The sequence below is a fragment of the Corticium candelabrum genome, chromosome 21, assembly GCF_963422355.1.
Source record: "Corticium candelabrum chromosome 21, ooCorCand1.1, whole genome shotgun sequence".
NCBI lineage: Eukaryota > Metazoa > Porifera > Homoscleromorpha > Homosclerophorida > Plakinidae > Corticium > Corticium candelabrum.
The window spans coordinates 1185649-1202500 of NC_085105.1; the positions used below are offsets into that span (position 1 = coordinate 1185649).

Here is a 16852-nt window from a genome sequence, read left to right on the forward strand (position 1 = left end):
CCCGTATGTGAGTCGACATGGCCACTTCTGGCAAGGAAATACGAGAAAGACTGAGCCAATGGGAGACAAATTTAGCGCCTCTTACTGACGCTCAAAAGGACGCATACATGGATCTGATGACTCTCGCATCTCAACGTCCACTTCCATATGGAGTAAGTCTAAATGAACTCGCATGATGTTTGAAAGTCAACGAGGGGAATCTATAGACAGCTAGCTACGTATACTAACTGAGGCCGTTTCAATGTTTAGTCAGAAGAGAGAATAATGGGCTCATCCGGGCCTTCGTGAGTACTAATTAGTATTAATAATATTTGTTTGCAGTAACTAAATTTTAAAGCAACGTGGCAGCTGGTTATTAGTTATTTCTAATTTTTTGTTTATTTTTAATTTTTAATTTTTTATATTTGAAGCTTGGAGTTGTAACTCATATGGTGTAATCGCACTAACATGTGATAATTACATTACAAGTGTAATCATGCTATTTAATTGACTAAAGTTTGTGCTTCTCTAATAATGTCCTTATGCATCATTTTGTATTTCAGACAAAGAATAGAATAGTGAACAAAATTGGATTGCACATTGTAATTTGCTAGAACTAAATTAATTAATTATTTATTTATTATCATTATTATTATTATCAATAAGCAAGTCAGAATATCAGCAATTGTCATCTGCTGTAGCAAAGGCTAGGTTTGAATCTCTCGACAGTTCAAAATTATTTCGCACATTGATTGACAGTTTTGTTTTTGAAGTCTACTAAATAGAAATAAAGAGAAAACGAATGCTGATGAGATCACCCAGAAATTTATTATTAATTAACTGTTGTACAAGTACATTTTGTTCTGCTGGAATTTTGCTGTTAAACTTTATTTGACTGTTTGGGATTGTTTCACACACAACATAAAAAATTCGAATTTGACTTGTGGTAGAGATTCTAGCTTTTGTAAAGAGCCGATCAAGTTTTATTGCAATACAGTCAAACCTTGCTATTCTGACACCCTCACTTTCTACAAGGTACATGTGAAATCAATTTACATGGTCAGTGTGTTTTTGTTACCAATAATCTGACAACCACATTAGTCCAACAGAAACGTGTGGTACAAATGTGGTCAGAATAACGAGGTCTGACTGTATTTGTTGATTTGGTGTTTACTACAAATGGTTGACTATGATTATAGTTGGCGCAAACTGAAACTGGTGTGGTTGCTAATGGAGTACATCGAAGTAGAACAGATCAGGAAGGAGATGCTGTATCTCTCCTGGCAGCCGATGAACGGATAGAAACAGCACAACAGGTATAGTGTTGATGCGTGTAGACAACTTCAGAGTTTGTTGCACAAACTATGCAAATGTGTTTACAGAATAGTATTTGTGTTTCTAGTTTTTCGCTTGGTACCAGAGGGTAGAAGTAGCTCATAGTCAACAAGAGGAATCAAAGTATACGTCTTGTATAGAGCAGCTGACAGAATATAGAAAACATTGTGACACTGTGCTACAAGGAGTCTCGGCTACACTTGAACGATTAGAAGAAATGCAGAAGCAGCAGTTAGCTGTATCTACAAAGACTAATGCTCTTCATGAAGCATGTGACCAGCTGCTACAGGATCAGACCAAGTTGGTTAATGTAGCAGAAAGCATACGAAGCAAGTTGGCGTACTTTGATGAAGTAGAGGAGCTCAGTCAGAAACTGAACTCGTCGACTTTCAGTGTATCTGATCCAACGTTTGTTCCGAAGCTGACAAGAATGGATGAATGCATCGCTTTCTTAGCTAGCCATGTGAGTGTGTGTGTGTGTGTGTGTGTGTGTGTGTGTGTGTGTGTGTGTGTGTGTGTGTGTGTGTGTGTGTGTGTGTGTGTGTGTGTGTATGTGTATGTGTGTACACATCCATGCAGGCAATTGTGCTTGTGGTATGTTTGTTTGTTTGTTTGTGTTTGGACATGTTACTACATGTGCGTGTATGTCATACACAACACCTACTGTTTTGTTTGTTCGTTACTGTGATTACCACTTACTGGCGATTGTTGCTTTTCGCATACAGCCTTCATTTAAGGAACTGCCAGTCTATCAAGTCCGCTTTCAACAATGTCTCCATCGAGCACTCAGTCTGATTCGAGTGCATGTTGTAAACCAGCTGAAGGGTATCACACAACAAGTACAACCTACCAAAGTGATAATGTTGGTGTCTAACTGGAAAAGGTAAAAAAGACTTAATTTGTGTGTTTCATGCACAGGGTGTGATTGTTCATCACACGGACTCAGCTTTTACATTATATTATGGGAAATTTCGTACAGTTGCACCACGGATTAAGGTAAGTGTGAATGAGTTATGGAAGGTTGTTGTGGGTTAGCTGTTGGTTTTAATTAATTGACCGTCGTGATCTTGTTACTTACTGGGTAGTCTGTTTTACTTTTCTGTGTTTTTATTTGTGTTTGTCGGTTGGTATTTTGTTTTCTGTTTGTCAGCTTGATTGTGTGTTGTCTGTTGTGGGAAATTGTTGAAGATTGTTGTAATTGCAAGTCTCAGTACCTTTATGTATTTAGTCTTTGATGGAACAAGTTGAACAGCGCTGTAGAGTTGATCAACAGTAAGACTGATGTAGCAAGTGATGTTGATAGTCACATCCACACACACACACACACACACACACACACACACACACACACACACACACACACACACACACACACACACACACTTACACACACACAAACACGTGCACACATCATGCTGTCATTTTGTTTACACATTTGGAGACGTTTCTGCTTATACACAGTGTTCTGTTATCACATGGTTTTGATTCCTAATTTTTTCAGATACATGTCTCTCTTGCAAGAGTGCCAGCAATGTTATGTTGCACAACGACAGCATTTGCTGATACCAACAGTCACAGTCACACTGCAGATGCTACTCAAAGAGCACAACAGAGACCACTGCTTGCTGGTGTGTAACTTAGAAAACGCTTAGTATTACACTGTATGGAAAAACGTGTGTAAATGCTATCGTTGTCAGGGACAGTTGGTTGGATAGCGAATATGTCTTGTGTATTGTGTGTCTCAGTTTGATATTTTGTGTTCTCATCTTGTAGTTTCGTGGTGGCTGTTCGTTTATGGTGAGGCTGTGTCAGGACGAGCATCAACTCTATTATCATTTTTTCTCACTGCACAGTGCAGCTTTAGAGTATGCTTACAATATTGGACTTGACCTTAAAATTGATTGTTGTACAATAGACGTAACACAGAGTTTATGTAACATACTGATGTGGATTGTTTGTCTAGGAGTTTGCTTGACAGTTTGTCCTGCCTTTTGTATGATGTTTTGAGACCTCATATAATTCATATTCACCATTTGGAGACCTTGGCTGAGTTGTGCAGCATTTTGAAGGTTTACTGCATTAATTGTCTTGTTTTGTTTGTAATAGTCGAGTTTAGTAATAATACACAGTTTGTGTTTGTGTAGGTGGAGATGCTTGAAGACCACGTGCAACAGAAACGTAAGTTGACAGACTAGTACATGCACACATTGCTCTCGTGCAGACTGGTATGCATGTGCACATTTGCACACACACACACACACACACACACACACACACACACACACACACACACACACACACACACACACACACACACACTTGAATGAAAAGACGCAGGCATCAATGCATGTGTTATATGGCAATGGATTTGGGCTGATCTTTGTTTGTCTTGTGATGCAGCTGCAGAGTTGTCCGTGTTTGGGTCTGTTGTGGCTCAAATGCTGGAAGATATCCAAGAGCGTCTAGTTTACAGAGCTCAGGCATGTGTAGATTGGTTTGATTGTAGAATAGCATTGTGAAGTTCGTCTCAAATTACAGCTGTATGTAAACACTGATATTAAAAGCTACAACCCTTCACCAGGAGATCTAGCTTATCCAGAAAAGCTACAAGTTGAGGTGAGTATTTGTGCCCAATAGGTTGTGTTCGGTCAGAAGTGATTACAATTGTTTGTTCACTTTGTGTGCACATCGTGGTTGTGAGTTTTTTTGTTCAGCATTTCCAATTTTGAGTGAGATTGTAACTGTGATTTGGTTTGTAGATGAAAACATCGAAGGGTAAACGCGGAAGCACATCACTGGAGTCAGGGAGCGAAGGTTACGACTTAGCTGCAGCTGATCAGCCTGGCATGTGGTATCCTACGTTGCGACGAACTCTCATGTGCCTCTCAAAACTCTACAGATGTATTAATGTGAGGACCTATATGTTATAGAGGTAGTTGAAGAGACAGGTAGACTGGTTGTAGCATGCTCTTGTTTCACAACTAAGCATACGAACAGACGGAAACAGGCATAGAGACAGAGACGAGATTATCTGAAAATTGTTGATTATGTAATTTGTATTAGTGAAGCCAAATGCAATTTGAGTATTATTTTGCTTTACTGTTAGCAGCATTTGGGCTTTCCTGATTTGATTTTGCTCTAGTTAATGGAGATAAGCAATGGAGTCAGAAATCAGACATATTGAATTATTTTTATTGGCAGTGAAATGCCAACTTACAGCATTAAATGGTGTGTCTTGTGACAAAAACAAGGATATTTGACAAATTTTGCTGATTAGTAGACAAACATTCAATCTTATTCCAATGTAGAATTGAGGATTTTCGTGTCATTGTGTTTTGATTTAGAAACCAATATTTGAAGGAATTGCTCAGGAAGCATTAGCCGAGTGTATTCAATCTTTGAAAGTTGCATCTAATGCAATTGTATCAAAGAAGGTAGGCTTAAAGTTTGAAGCGAAGTGTTTGTGTATTTTTGGTGCAGGGATAACTTGTAACATGGTATTGTCCTTTTAATTTGCTTATAACTGGTTTCTCTGGTTAATAGAGTGCAATCGATGGCCAATTGTTTCTTATCAAACATCTTCTCATCTTGAAGGAACAGATAGCACCGTTTGATGTCACGTTTGCAGTGAAAGAAGTTTCTCTTGATTTTACAAAGTTAAGAGGTAGAACGTAGTGTTGTGTGAGTTGTTTATTTGTTATTGGTGGTGTATATTACTTTTGTGTATGTGTAGTGGCTGCAAAAGGTTTGTTGAGCCAAGGAAGCAGACTGTTTGCTTTGAACCAGCAGAATGCGTTTTTGGAATTTTTACTGGAGGTAGGAATGTGGACACAAGCAGACAGACAGACAGACAGATAGACAGACAGACAGACACCCATGGTGCTCAGAAACTTATCGTAGCTCTGCTGAAAGATTGGAGCTGTGGCATCTGTAAGGGAAGCCAGGAAGAAGGCTAAATATGACCGGTTCATGCTGCCTGGAGGCTCAACATCCACCGTCATCCCATTAGTTCTTGAGCACTTTGGTACATGGGGAGAGCAGGGAAGGAAGTGCTTAAAAAAGCTATCATCAGACGAAACCGGAAGACCGACTGCTCCAGAATTTTTGGACTATTGGAGAAAACACTTTTCCATCCAGCTACAAAGGTGCAAGTGATCTTAAAGAAACTGTCCGGACTATGTGGTGGGCTTGAGAAGCCCATGACTCTCGCCACTCAGGTCTTCCCACATTAGCTTTCTTGCACAGTGATTTATAGACATTTCATTTTAATTGTAGCCTTTTAATTTTATTGCAGAAATGTGCATTACTTTGATCTAAGTAATATATGATCATGACAGCCAGACAGACAGACAGGCAGACTGCAACAGAACAGGCAGCCTTAAATTGTAAAATTGATGTCTGTTTACTTTTTTTCTCCATGGTTAGGGTCAGCCGCAGCTCACAGAGAACTATTTGGACTCAAAGAAAGACGTGGACAACCAATTAAAGAGACTTTGCGAAGAGTTTATTGAAACAGTGTCACACTTTTTGGCTGAATCACTTAAATTGCTTCTGGCAAAGGCAAAATTCAGTCACATTGAAATTCTAGTTTTTTGTAAAGCAAATTTGTGACAAACAGGTGGATGCTGTGACTCAAATGGCAGCCAAGTCTGGGTCAACTGTTCAGTTGAAGACCCATGTGTTCGCAACCCCAGGTATTCTGATCTGGTATCTTGTGCTGATCCTAAATAATAATTTAACTGCTTCCTTGATTGTTTGCTTGTTTACTGAAATATTGTTATCCATACTTGTGCTACAAGTTTGAATTTATTGGATGGACGAATAGCTATGATGAACAAAGTTTTTGGTCGTCAAAGCATTGAAGTTATTTGTCATCCAAAGATGGATAGATGAATGACTGTCAGAAATTTCTAAGGGGTGCAACGATAAGTTTTACTACGTTATCTACACCAAGTTAATTGTTATGGAAACTACTGAAATTTGCCTAGGCAACCTTAACCTGATAAGCTACTGCATTAGTTATCGTTCCTATAGAATCTGAAATGTTCTCCAATAGTTGTGAATAGCAAATTTTGTCTTCTGCTTCTGTGCATATTTAGTAGTTTGGGTGACCTGTTGTGTGTGTGTGTGTGTGTGTGTGTGTGTGTGTGTGTGTGTGTGTGTGTGTGTGTGTGTGTGTGTTTGTGTTGTGTGTGTGTGTGTGTGTGTGTGTGTGTGTGTGTGTGTGTGTGTGTGTGTGTGTGTTTGTGTTGTGTGTGTGTGTGTGTGTGTTTGTGTTGTGTGTGTGTGTGTGTGTGTGTGTGTGTGTGTGTGTGTGTGTGTGTGTGTGTGTGACAATTAATTAATTAATTAAACTAGAAATTGTAGTAGACTGTATGTACAGTGTGTATGTACAGTGTACAACTGCATTCACTCGGAAATTTGAACCTGCTCTTCTGCTTCTTCAGAAAAGGTTCACGAAGTCGTCAGTGAAAACTACAAGAACCTTCGAGCACGTCTTCCTCCTCTGCTCGAAAAGATGTCACTCTACCTCGCCAATAAAGATACGGAATACATTCTCTTCAAACCGATCAAGGCGAATGTTCATCAAGCGTACAGACAGCTAAATAAAATAGTGACAGAAAATTTCGGCGAAGAGGAACAGCAAATTATAGGATGTCCGTCGACAGATGAAGTCAGCGTCTTGGTCTCAATGAACTGACAGTCACGTGATGAATAGATGTGTTTGCGTCGCAAAAAACCAACGATTTGTAAAATAAAAATATGCGTTCGTGGCCATATTTACACGTTTAATGGGTGAGAGTGAGCAGGGGGTGGTTATACTTTGTGGACTCATTTCGTTGGCGCGGGGGCGCGGCGGGGCGTGGTATTGAGTGAACAAAAGAATGCGGGCATCCTGCACACTGCAGGGCCACACTGGATGCTTGCTGTCTACTGTGTGCTGACGAGTAGAGACTCCCCGTGGCTTTGGCATGCCGAGAACAGAGAAGCTACTACATGTAAACCCTAGCAGAGGACAGACATCACAGAGAGTGTGTACACCAGACAATGGACGTATACGTATACGGACTCGGGCTGCAGGCGGTGAGCTACACGAACAGATCTGCCCCGATGGGAAGCGATCGATGCAAGCATAGCGCTTGACTGCTCCCTGCATCCGCATGCACTTTGGCACATACGTGTATTTACAGCAGGTCCGCGTGGGTAAATGTCTATTGTGGGTGTGACGTCACAAACCGTGTTCCAATAATTTCAACGAGTTGTAGTGCAACTATGCCTCGTTCTTTCTTGCGATCTGTCACAGTATCAAAACCTACACAAAAAGTTTGGTCTACTAGTAAGGGAAGAAACCACGGGACTCCAGCTCCGTCTTTGGATTTCTCTCCACCAGTGGATGGCTCATCACTTGGTGAATTTCCCGACCAAAGCCCGGAAAATGTCGCCTCTGAAGACGAATCATCCAGATATTATGACGACATGTATGAAAGTGACACAAAATCGCTAAGAAAGGATTATTTGAAAGACATCACGGGACGCATGGCGCAGGTGAGAAAAAAGGATATTTTTTGGAAAGTGTGTTGTGTTGACGTTAGCTTTATATTAGCTTCTTAGTGATTATGAAGAAACGTACCGACTTGAAGATGTAGAGGTGAGAATCACATGCTACTGTATAATTGGTGTTACGCAGTTGCACAATTTCCTTTAATTAACTGTTATGTATTAGAAGCAAATCTCGATTTAATTGAGCAAAATAGGCAAAAACTGCCTTGCATACAGTCAACATCAGCCTACAAGGTGATAGACAACTGTATGTGTCTGGCGATCAAGTTGAGACTCAGTGTGCTACCATATTCTACGCAAGTGGAATATGTAGTGTTCTGTCTCAACTGGATCGTTGAACAGAGACTTGCCTATCACCTTGTATACTGATGTTGACTGTACACGTATTACTCCTAAGACAGTAATTGTTTAGTTTACGTAATTAGATCAATCTGAGAGTTACATAGAACAAGACTGTTAGAGTGAAAGATTGAGCTAGCATAATTATTGTAACTTCAAGTAGTTTATACTGCTACTAGACTGAGTCATTATTGCTAAAAAATTACATTAAATACATCAAAGATAAAATCATAACAGAGTATGTTGTCAACCAGGCTGACATTGGATTGTAGTACAATTCAGTTTCTTCTAATGTGTACGTTTAGGATTATATTGGCGATCTAGGAGAGCAAGCTGCCCAACTAGACAACAATGAGGTAACTAAAGCCTGGTTCACAATATTGACGTTGACGCTGACCCCTACGTTGACGCTGACGCTGGAATGAATCCTATTCAAGCGTCAGCGTCAATGTCAAAGGATGCCGCCTGCGTCAAGAGGGTGTCTTTGATGCTGAGCGTTAGCGTCAATATTGTGAACGAGCCTTTACTGTCATCTGTCAATAACACATATACCAGGTAGATATTAAATGTAATTTTTAATTCTTTAGTTGAAACACAATATCAAGAGGCTAATGCAGGATTACAACACCATGTGTTTAGAACGAGAAGAGGTTGGTGACAATACCGGTCATGTTGTATCTAATGTTGATTTTATGGCTTTTCTGTAGATTCTGCTGTCTCTAGATGACGTACGTACAAGCAGTTGTAATTTCTCTAGTTACTTATTTTTATAATACGTTGTGTTTTAGTGGTTTGGCAGCGTTGAGGAGCTGGTGAGATGCTTTTCTGGTCACGTGCGATTACTTGATTTGTTTTAAGGTCTTGCTTATTTTTCAGGATGTCGGAATTGGTAGTACTTCACTCAGGTGATGAATTGTTATGGTGTATGATTGTATTTCTGTTAATGGAAAGATGTATGGCTTGTGTGTTGCAGGGATAGCATTGAAGAGGGGAAGAAGGTGTCTGAACGTCTACAAGACGTGAAAGGGCAGATTACAAAGCTTGCTAGCTATGGTGACTCTGTGCAGCATTTGATAGCGTAAGTGAAGTTTTGGTCATTGTCTGTTTGTGTGTGTGTGTGTGTGTGTGTGTGTGTGTGTGTGTGTGTGTGCTGTGTGTGTGCATGTGTGTGTTTGTCTGTTGGTTAGACTTCCTTTCGTCTTGTGATGACATCATTGATGCAATTCAGTGAAAAGAAGAAACTTGAGAAAGAGTTACTCAAGGCTAAAGTGAACGCTGAAAAGGTCCAAGCAGTAGGTAACAAAGGTAAATACAAAATGTGAAGATATATCTTGTTATCAGTCATGCAGTAACAGGTTGGTGTTGTAATACTAGAACTAAAAGAGGCAGTAGAAGGTACCCGAGAAAAGAATAATGTTTGGAAGTACGCAGCTTCAGAGGTGTGTAAGCTGTTGTCCAAAGTGCGAGATTCTGGAGACAGTGGTATGACTGCGGTGCAGAAAACAATGAGCAGCAAATCGTAATACGCAATTTCATTTAGAGATTGCTGGCTTGATTGGAGAGATGGATGAGATGATCAAGACCCTGGACGAACGATCAACTATCATTGAAAAGTGATGTTGCCAATAGCAAGTGTTACTATAGAAACAAATATTTATTTAGTTAATTATATAAACAAACAAAGGCAATTATATAAAAATATATTTTAATTACAATCTTAATTAATTATACAATAAATTATTTAATACGTTTATGTGCCTCCACGGTGTAGCGCATTAAACACTATTTTTGATCTCAGGCTTCGTCTGGACATTAAACGATTGGGAATAGAAGTAAAGCAATACAAAGAAGTAAGCCCATGTTTGTTAATCGAATTGCCGGATCGAGTTCATACCAATCAATGTGATTGTGATTGCTCTGCTGTAGAAAGTAGGGAAGTATAAAATTGTACAAGAGCGGCATGCTATGGAGAAAGAAATGTGGTCAAGCCAGCTGAAAGCCTTCAAAGAGAAACTTCTCGAGTCTGAGAGGCTGCACGAAGAGGCACAAGCATCACGTGAGCAGGCATTACTGGAACTAAAAGAACGACAAGAAAAGCACAGCAAAGAGGTCATGCAACGATAAGACACGCACATCGATGTTTGAAATTGCAGTGAAGAATCATCAATTAATGTTGAATTATAGCTTGTGACTCGTTCTCAGAATAATAACTTTCGGAGGCAACCGACTGCTGGTCGTCTAGCGAAGTTACGAAGGCAGAAAACGGTATATGTTTGCATATGGATAATGCATGTGGATAATGATGACATAGATAGTTCATACGGACAACTTTGATTCTGTTTTGCAGATGGAAGGAGCAGGAGATGTGGAAGAAGAAGATGCGATTGAAGATGAGTTATTTGAAGTGGAGGAGGAAAGTAATGTCGTGGCCGAACTACAGACTCAAGTTGAGACATTAGAGAAGGTTCGAACACCTAAGACATTGGTGATGGCAATTATATAGTGCATGTGTTGACATCTTAATGTTCTTAGGACAACATACACTTGAAGAAGAAGTTAGATTACAAGGAAAGAGAAGTTACGGTGCGTCTAATGGTTATTTGTCTCTCCTGAAACGTTGGCCCGGGAGTATCTTTTGTTGGTGATATGTTTGGGTTATGTATACAGGCGTTGCAGTCTCAGATAGATGAACTAGAAGAACAGCAGCAGACTACGTTGGCCGCACTTGCGAGAGCAGCTGAAGAGAAAGAGGTTTGATTGAATATGTTAGATCCGGATCTAAAAACCTGTTAAGTAATGTATGAACGTTAATATTGGTGATATTACCGCATTTTGTGTGATTTTCGTGTATTGTTTAGTTCAGTTATGACTTATCCTACTCTCCACTTCTAGGTAATGATTCAGAGATACGAACAAAAAGAGCTTGAAATCACACAGCATCTGCCAGTCGAAGAGGTGTGTGTGTGTGTGTGTGTTTGTTTGTTTGTTTGTGTGTGTGTGTGTGTGTGTGTGTTTGTGTGTGTGTGTGTGTGTGTGTGTGTGTGTGTGTGTGTGTGTGTGTGTGTGTGTGTGTGTGTGTGTGTGTGTGTGTGTGTGTGTGTGTGTGTGTGTGTGTGTGTGTGTGTGTGTGTGTGTGTGTGTGTGTGTGTGCATACTTGTATAACTTATTAACAATTATATGATAGTTGTGTACCTTTTTGTTTGTTTTTCTTGTTTATGCAGGATGTGGAGATGGAGCAGGAAGTAATCACAATCACTTTAATTAATGAAACAATGAAATTAAATTTTGTGTCGTTCTGTATGATCTGAAGGCTTCTGACACAGATGAGGTTTGTGAGACCGTAGCGTCTCCTGAAGTAGCAAGACCTGAGTTGGTAGACCAGGCTGTTCAGACGGATTTTCCAGAACCAAAAATAAGTAAACCAGTTGTTGTCGAAATGCGCGAAAATGAAGTCTTGGAAGAGGTACGTTTGATTCTTGCGTTGGTTTACTTAGGTTCTATTACAGACTGATCTCTTCTAGTCAATTGAGAAAATAGAGTCTAAACCGTTTTGTCATGATCAGCATCTACCAACAAGTGAATCAAGTTACAGTGAACATGTTACGCCTATGATGTCTTCTAGTAGCATCAAAGAGACCGATGTCCTTCCTGATTCGTTTGTGGCTGTCGACAGCCAACAACACGCATCCAGTAGTGACGACTCTAGGAGTGGAGACCCGTTACCCTTACCTTGTCTATGTCCTGCCCAAATCGATTTGAGTACTTTTAGTCAAGATATTCTGGACGACAGTAAACGTGAGGCCAGTGATATTACGTTAGCCACCATGTCAACGGTTTTCTCCTCTGAGACACTGAAACCTTCTTCTTCAAGTGATAAGGCTGTTACTGCAGCAAGAGCTGATGCTACAGGAGAAGTCGACATTGAGATCGATGAGGTCGACAATGCTTCTAGTGCACAAGAGTACGTGTATAACATGGTGAGGCAATTAATATAGAATTGAGTTGTAATATATTAAAATCTGTTTTAGTAAATAAAATAATGCCAATTAATAGTAGAAGGGTTTTTCTTACAACCAACAATAATATCAGTATCCTATTATTAGCCCCTTATTTATAGTCAATAAATGACACGTGGTTGTTGATTGTCTGATACAGGTTGACTTCTGTTTTGTAGGTGTCTCGAATTGGTGATGTTATTACGACGTTTGTTGACAAGGCTTCATGTCTTGTAGAGACAGAAAGTTTTAATGTGGTCGAAGCTGTTGAGTCGAAAGGTCGACACGTCGATGTAATGCAGTTATATACCATGCACACATACAACATATCATAAAAATATGTACACGTATGGCGTGTAGGAACAAGGTGTGGTGTATTGGACAAGTCAGATCAATTTGGCAAAGACCGAGGCTCCCGAGAGCCCTACAGAGAGCGAACTGGATCAAGAGATTCACCCATCAGACTATGAGTCTCCTTTGTGTTCGTTAGTCATTGATACACTGGAAGGAGAATGGTGGCAAAACGTATCAGTTTCCCGTGCGTTGTCTGGCATCGGGACTCATTGCGTTAACGGTAATATATATATATATATATATATATATATATATATATATATATATATATATATATATATATGTAATATATATAAATATATATATATATAAATATATATATATATAGGGGTTGATGTGACTTTTTGTGATTGCAATAAGTGAGTTTTTAATGCATGTGTTGGTTTCAGTTCTCAAATTATGCAACGAATTGTTTGTTGATCGTATGATGAAGCAGGTGGGATGGAAATATAGTCTCTTGTGGTAGAAGTATTTCATTGTCTTTGTGTGACAGAAAGAGATCGATGAAGCCAGGTCAGCACGAAGAGATATGACTCAACAACTGAGAATTCAGGTAGATTATCGAGTACTACAGCTGTTTGTCTATGTGTAACAAGTCACTGGTGTGTACGTAGTTGGTCTGCCCGTCTGCATGTCTGCTTTTATCTTTTCGTTATCTGTCTGTTTCAGTGTCTGTCTGTCTGTCTGTCTGTTTGTCTATATTTCTCTGTCTGTACAGCATGCTGTTTGATTGTCCAACCGTGTTGACTGTTAGTTCATGTAAAAATTGTGTATACTATATTGCGTATATCTATTCTAAAGCAAGCTCGATTGAGAACGGTCGATAAAGGAAACAGGTCAGTGCTTTGCCACAAAGCGAACGGCTATACAATAGAAAGCTCGTTCTGTAGACATGTTAGTAGAAGCGACAGTACGGAGAGTATCGACAGCAAAGCGGAATTTTCCAAAAGACAATTCTACTCGGAAAAGGGCCATGGACGGGTGCGTCGTATTTCACATCGGCCTTTCATCACATTATCGGGTAATTTGTTTCTCTGCAGGGTACACGTGCACGTGTAGTCCACGCCGGCGACACCGACAGGCAAGCCGTCGTCATACTACGTGTGACAGTGTCGTACGTATGTCATTCTCGGTTGCTTTCCAATTGTCTAGGCACCTCCTGTACCGTTCGAGCGTTTTCGATGGGACGTTCGATAGAGAGCCACGACAGAGCATTCAGGTATATGCATACACAGCTCGTCCGCGTGCAGACATGCAGGCTACACTGGTTTATGACAACACTGTCACAGGAGGTCTCTTGCGTAATACTGCTCGGTATACACTTACTATATACCTCTTATACTGTAGCTGAATCAGTGATAAATATTGTTAGGTATATTCTGATGCTACCCCTAGAGGCGGGTTCACATTAAAAATACGCAGCGTCTTGCGTTTTGCGTCTTGCGTCTTGCGTCTTCATCCCTTGCGTCCCAAAAAAGAGCATTCACATTTGACGTCAGTTTCTGCTTTTGTGTAGTTATCTTCTTTGATGACGTAATTACGTACGGCTTTCGCTCCTACTAGTCGCGTAGCCAGCTTCTCCCCCTTTGCCGCTCGACAGTTCCGCTATGTATACGAGAAGAAGCGCCTTGCTCCGTTATTGTTATGACTGAAAGGCGGGGAAGGAAGAGGAGAATGGAGTGGGTTTCTCCAGTGGTGGCCAAGAGGTGTAACAAGAAGCCTACATATTGAATTCAATGCTTGCACGAACGCAAGAAATAGAACTCGTTCTATATCTTGCGTCAACGCTGCGTCAGACGCTGCGTCGTATTCTGCGCCGTGCCAATTTAATGTGAACCGCAAGAAAGAATGCAAGTCTTTGACGCAAGAACGCAAGGCGACGCTGCTATGGGAACCAGGCTTAGAGCGTGCATAAAAGTGCGAGTTTTTGTTTAGGTTATAAAGCGATTATATATGCGTCGCTAACAACATGCATTTTGCACTCTATAGGAATGTGCAAGCTATCGCGGGGTTACTCTTTTAGAGCTACAGGGACTGCCTAGGTTTGGAGGCATGGCCGAATTTTCACACCTCCAAAAAAACTCTAGACAATGGTAAATCTTTTCTAAAACTGAGTAATTTGAAGTCTAAAACTTTTGTCCATGTTGCATGGAGTGCAGCTCCAACGTATTTTGTACTGAGAGCGGTTAGACCAATAACATTCGGCTTCACCGCCCTAAGAGTATCACTTACCGTAGTTTGTATATATGAACTATACGCATATGCATTTACTTTGCTGTCCTATAGAGACAAGTTCCGTAGGTTTACACCATAGGCCTGCGCATATTGTGCTTATTTTATCTTTCATTATGTTATGCGGCACTGCTGACCAGACCAAATTGTACAATGCTCACATGTTGATACGAGTGGCTTGCTAGAAAGTAAAACAAAGAAAACCTAAAACAAAACAAAAAGAATAGAGAAGCACTACAGTGCTAAATCCTCGGCTGGTGTACATGCACACCACATGCTAAGACATTTGTACAGTGTACGTAAGGCAACCGAGGATCACCAGGAGGCACGAACGCTCACGAATTGGACACCATTGAAAAGTATCTCACATAGTGGTTACGCCTACCGTATTTACACAGCTACCGTCGTCTAACCGCAATCATTTAGGCCTACACATCTAACTACTAAGAAATTTTGATAGGCACAGGTTGTCGTAATGAGGTGACCTCAGAGCCGCCAGAGCCAAAGCAAAACATAAATGCGGAACACCTTCTCGTGCAAATGTAGATTAGGCGTCTCTGTTCGCTCTGACTTTGGATACCGCAACAAAAATGAATACAGACGCACTAGCGTACTGACTGGTGAGTCGCTTAGTCCGACAAACACACACGCTGTCATGGACAATGTTCGTTCCCCTTCGCAAATTTCCGTGGAGCGCCAAATTTCTGTTGAAGGCGACACTAGTGATTTTTGCAACAACACCGCGGCTTCTCAGCCACGCACATCGAAAATTCAAGTTGTCAGACTGCAGAACTCCTATGCAGAACATTGTGAAACAAGCAAAATGTTACAAGTCAGGGACAGCTGCACGTACCGCATGCATGGCGCCTGAATCCAGCAACTTCGCTCTGCATGGTTGTCGGTGGGAAACGTGCACGTGCATGTAGACTCTAGGCGTTGTTTCTATATGTGCTAAATCCGACAAGCAAAGGATTATATAATTATTATAAACAGCAAGTACAGGACGGACGCTCGATGGCTGAATTCTCGTAGCACAGCTAGCTGCCAAAAATAGAGGTGGACCCTTATGATGACATCACGTTCATCAATGGTCGGTAATGACACGTCTATTGGTCGGAATAGCTGCATTTGCATCTGCGCTAATCGAGAGTACCGTCAAACGGTCGCACGTCGGCCGACGACTATACCCTTAGCCCGGATATCCGGGCCTCGGGTAACTACAAGTAAGCCAAACTGGCTTGAAATTCCAGCAAAAATACTGAACTGGTTTTTAATCCGGCACAGCCATGCACAGCCGTTAATGCCTCGTGCAATCTTGCCATATTGCTCTAACAGATTATAGCAGTCACGTGAGTATACGATGATGTCTAAGACGTATTGCTCGTAAACCTTGCAATTATGCTCGCTTTATGCTCAATGCTTGTTTGTACTGTACCAATTTAATGCCCGTCCAGTATGCGCAGGCCTCAATAGTGTGACTAACACAGCTATAGTATATAACAACAGTATATAGCGCGCGTGCTACTTTCCACAGCGCCGAGATTGCACGATTAATCGCGCTTATAAATCAAAATTTTAATCACTCGAGCTCGTGCAGGAAATATTTGTTGCAGTTGCAGGAATTTGTGTTTGAACCGAAATATCCTTACCTCCAACAAATATCACATGGATCGTCGGCGGGAATAATTTTGCCTCCCTCGGGGAGGCGCTCACATTCTGCTACTCCACTTCCTACAACGAGTGGTGAAGAGATGGAGCCGCTTCTTCAACAAGTCACCTTATCTCTGTCTGCACCAAAAGTGCAACAGACGAACAACAGACGAGATTCACTGATGATCGGCAGCAGACACGTACGTCACACATATATTGATATAAACAAAAAAATTGGTAAAAAGGTGTTGTGGAGTTTGTTTTTTTGCTTTTCTTAATTAAATTAAGGATATGCGATTACTATGGCACGCCTCTTCACGCGGAGAGCGCTAAATGCAGTCAATAAGAATGGATTTATACAGAATGAATAATTGCTTTAGAACAGTTTATATATAGAATATATTTT

The 16852-nt window shown here is 40.7% G+C and overlaps 2 protein-coding genes across 4 annotated transcripts in view; both read left to right on the forward strand.

Moving 5' to 3' along the window:
• The first annotated feature begins 7 nt into the window (after window positions 1-7).
• LOC134196472 (conserved oligomeric Golgi complex subunit 3-like) lies at window positions 8-7147 on the forward strand. 3 transcript variants are annotated; one of them, XM_062665608.1, is made up of 20 exons: window positions 39-152; window positions 930-1014; window positions 1179-1295; window positions 1382-1777; window positions 2040-2168; window positions 2233-2310; window positions 2543-2586; window positions 2816-2942; window positions 3088-3179; window positions 3278-3383; window positions 3459-3492; window positions 3715-3794; window positions 3853-3930; window positions 4074-4223; window positions 4659-4748; window positions 4858-4978; window positions 5048-5130; window positions 5740-5874; window positions 5933-6008; window positions 6762-7147. In XM_062665608.1, the coding sequence occupies exons 1-20, from the start codon at window positions 148-150 to the stop codon at window positions 7013-7015; spliced, it is 2280 nt and encodes a 759-aa protein (XP_062521592.1). In that variant the 5' UTR covers window positions 39-147; the 3' UTR covers window positions 7016-7147. The 3 variants fall into 3 exon arrangements, with proteins under 3 accessions (XP_062521591.1, XP_062521592.1, XP_062521594.1); XM_062665607.1 differs by lacking the exon at window positions 930-1014 and having other exon boundaries at window positions 8-152; window positions 6762-7146; XM_062665610.1 differs by lacking the exons at window positions 39-152; window positions 930-1014; window positions 1179-1295 and having other exon boundaries at window positions 1382-1437; window positions 1500-1777; window positions 6762-7143.
• Window positions 7148-7573: 426 nt separating this feature from the next.
• The window catches only part of LOC134196798 (uncharacterized), an 11964-nt gene continuing 2685 nt past the window's right edge, over window positions 7574-16852 (forward strand). Inside the window, exons 1-30 of the mRNA XM_062666018.1 lie at window positions 7574-7860; window positions 7919-7963; window positions 8520-8570; window positions 8802-8864; window positions 8922-8942; window positions 9003-9026; window positions 9091-9119; window positions 9188-9292; window positions 9443-9519; window positions 9589-9696; window positions 9755-9827; window positions 10013-10064; window positions 10141-10323; window positions 10399-10479; window positions 10562-10678; window positions 10747-10797; window positions 10882-10965; window positions 11107-11169; window positions 11437-11457; window positions 11526-11678; window positions 11737-12192; window positions 12390-12503; window positions 12571-12784; window positions 12954-13000; window positions 13058-13117; window positions 13366-13400; window positions 13455-13545; window positions 13605-13675; window positions 13717-13783; window positions 16410-16646. Coding sequence (XP_062522002.1) covers window positions 7588-7860; window positions 7919-7963; window positions 8520-8570; window positions 8802-8864; window positions 8922-8942; window positions 9003-9026; window positions 9091-9119; window positions 9188-9292; window positions 9443-9519; window positions 9589-9696; window positions 9755-9827; window positions 10013-10064; window positions 10141-10323; window positions 10399-10479; window positions 10562-10678; window positions 10747-10797; window positions 10882-10965; window positions 11107-11169; window positions 11437-11457; window positions 11526-11678; window positions 11737-12192; window positions 12390-12503; window positions 12571-12784; window positions 12954-13000; window positions 13058-13117; window positions 13366-13400; window positions 13455-13545; window positions 13605-13675; window positions 13717-13783; window positions 16410-16646 — 3066 coding nt within the window. The 5' untranslated portion in view covers window positions 7574-7587. The remainder of the gene's footprint in view (window positions 7861-7918; window positions 7964-8519; window positions 8571-8801; window positions 8865-8921; window positions 8943-9002; window positions 9027-9090; window positions 9120-9187; window positions 9293-9442; window positions 9520-9588; window positions 9697-9754; window positions 9828-10012; window positions 10065-10140; window positions 10324-10398; window positions 10480-10561; window positions 10679-10746; window positions 10798-10881; window positions 10966-11106; window positions 11170-11436; window positions 11458-11525; window positions 11679-11736; window positions 12193-12389; window positions 12504-12570; window positions 12785-12953; window positions 13001-13057; window positions 13118-13365; window positions 13401-13454; window positions 13546-13604; window positions 13676-13716; window positions 13784-16409; window positions 16647-16852) is intronic.

Bases quoted from the DNA above. Each gene is read 5' to 3' on its own strand.
- LOC134196472 (XM_062665607.1), top strand. From the start codon at position 18: ATGGCCACTTCTGGCAAGGAAATACGAGAAAGACTGAGCCAATGGGAG. The intron at 2,587-2,815 runs GTAAGACTGATG...TAATTTTTTCAG, and splicing joins CGCTGTAGAGTTGATCAACA to ATACATGTCTCTCTTGCAAG. The intron at 3,180-3,277 runs GTATGCTTACAA...TTGTTTGTCTAG, and splicing joins CTGCACAGTGCAGCTTTAGA to GAGTTTGCTTGACAGTTTGT.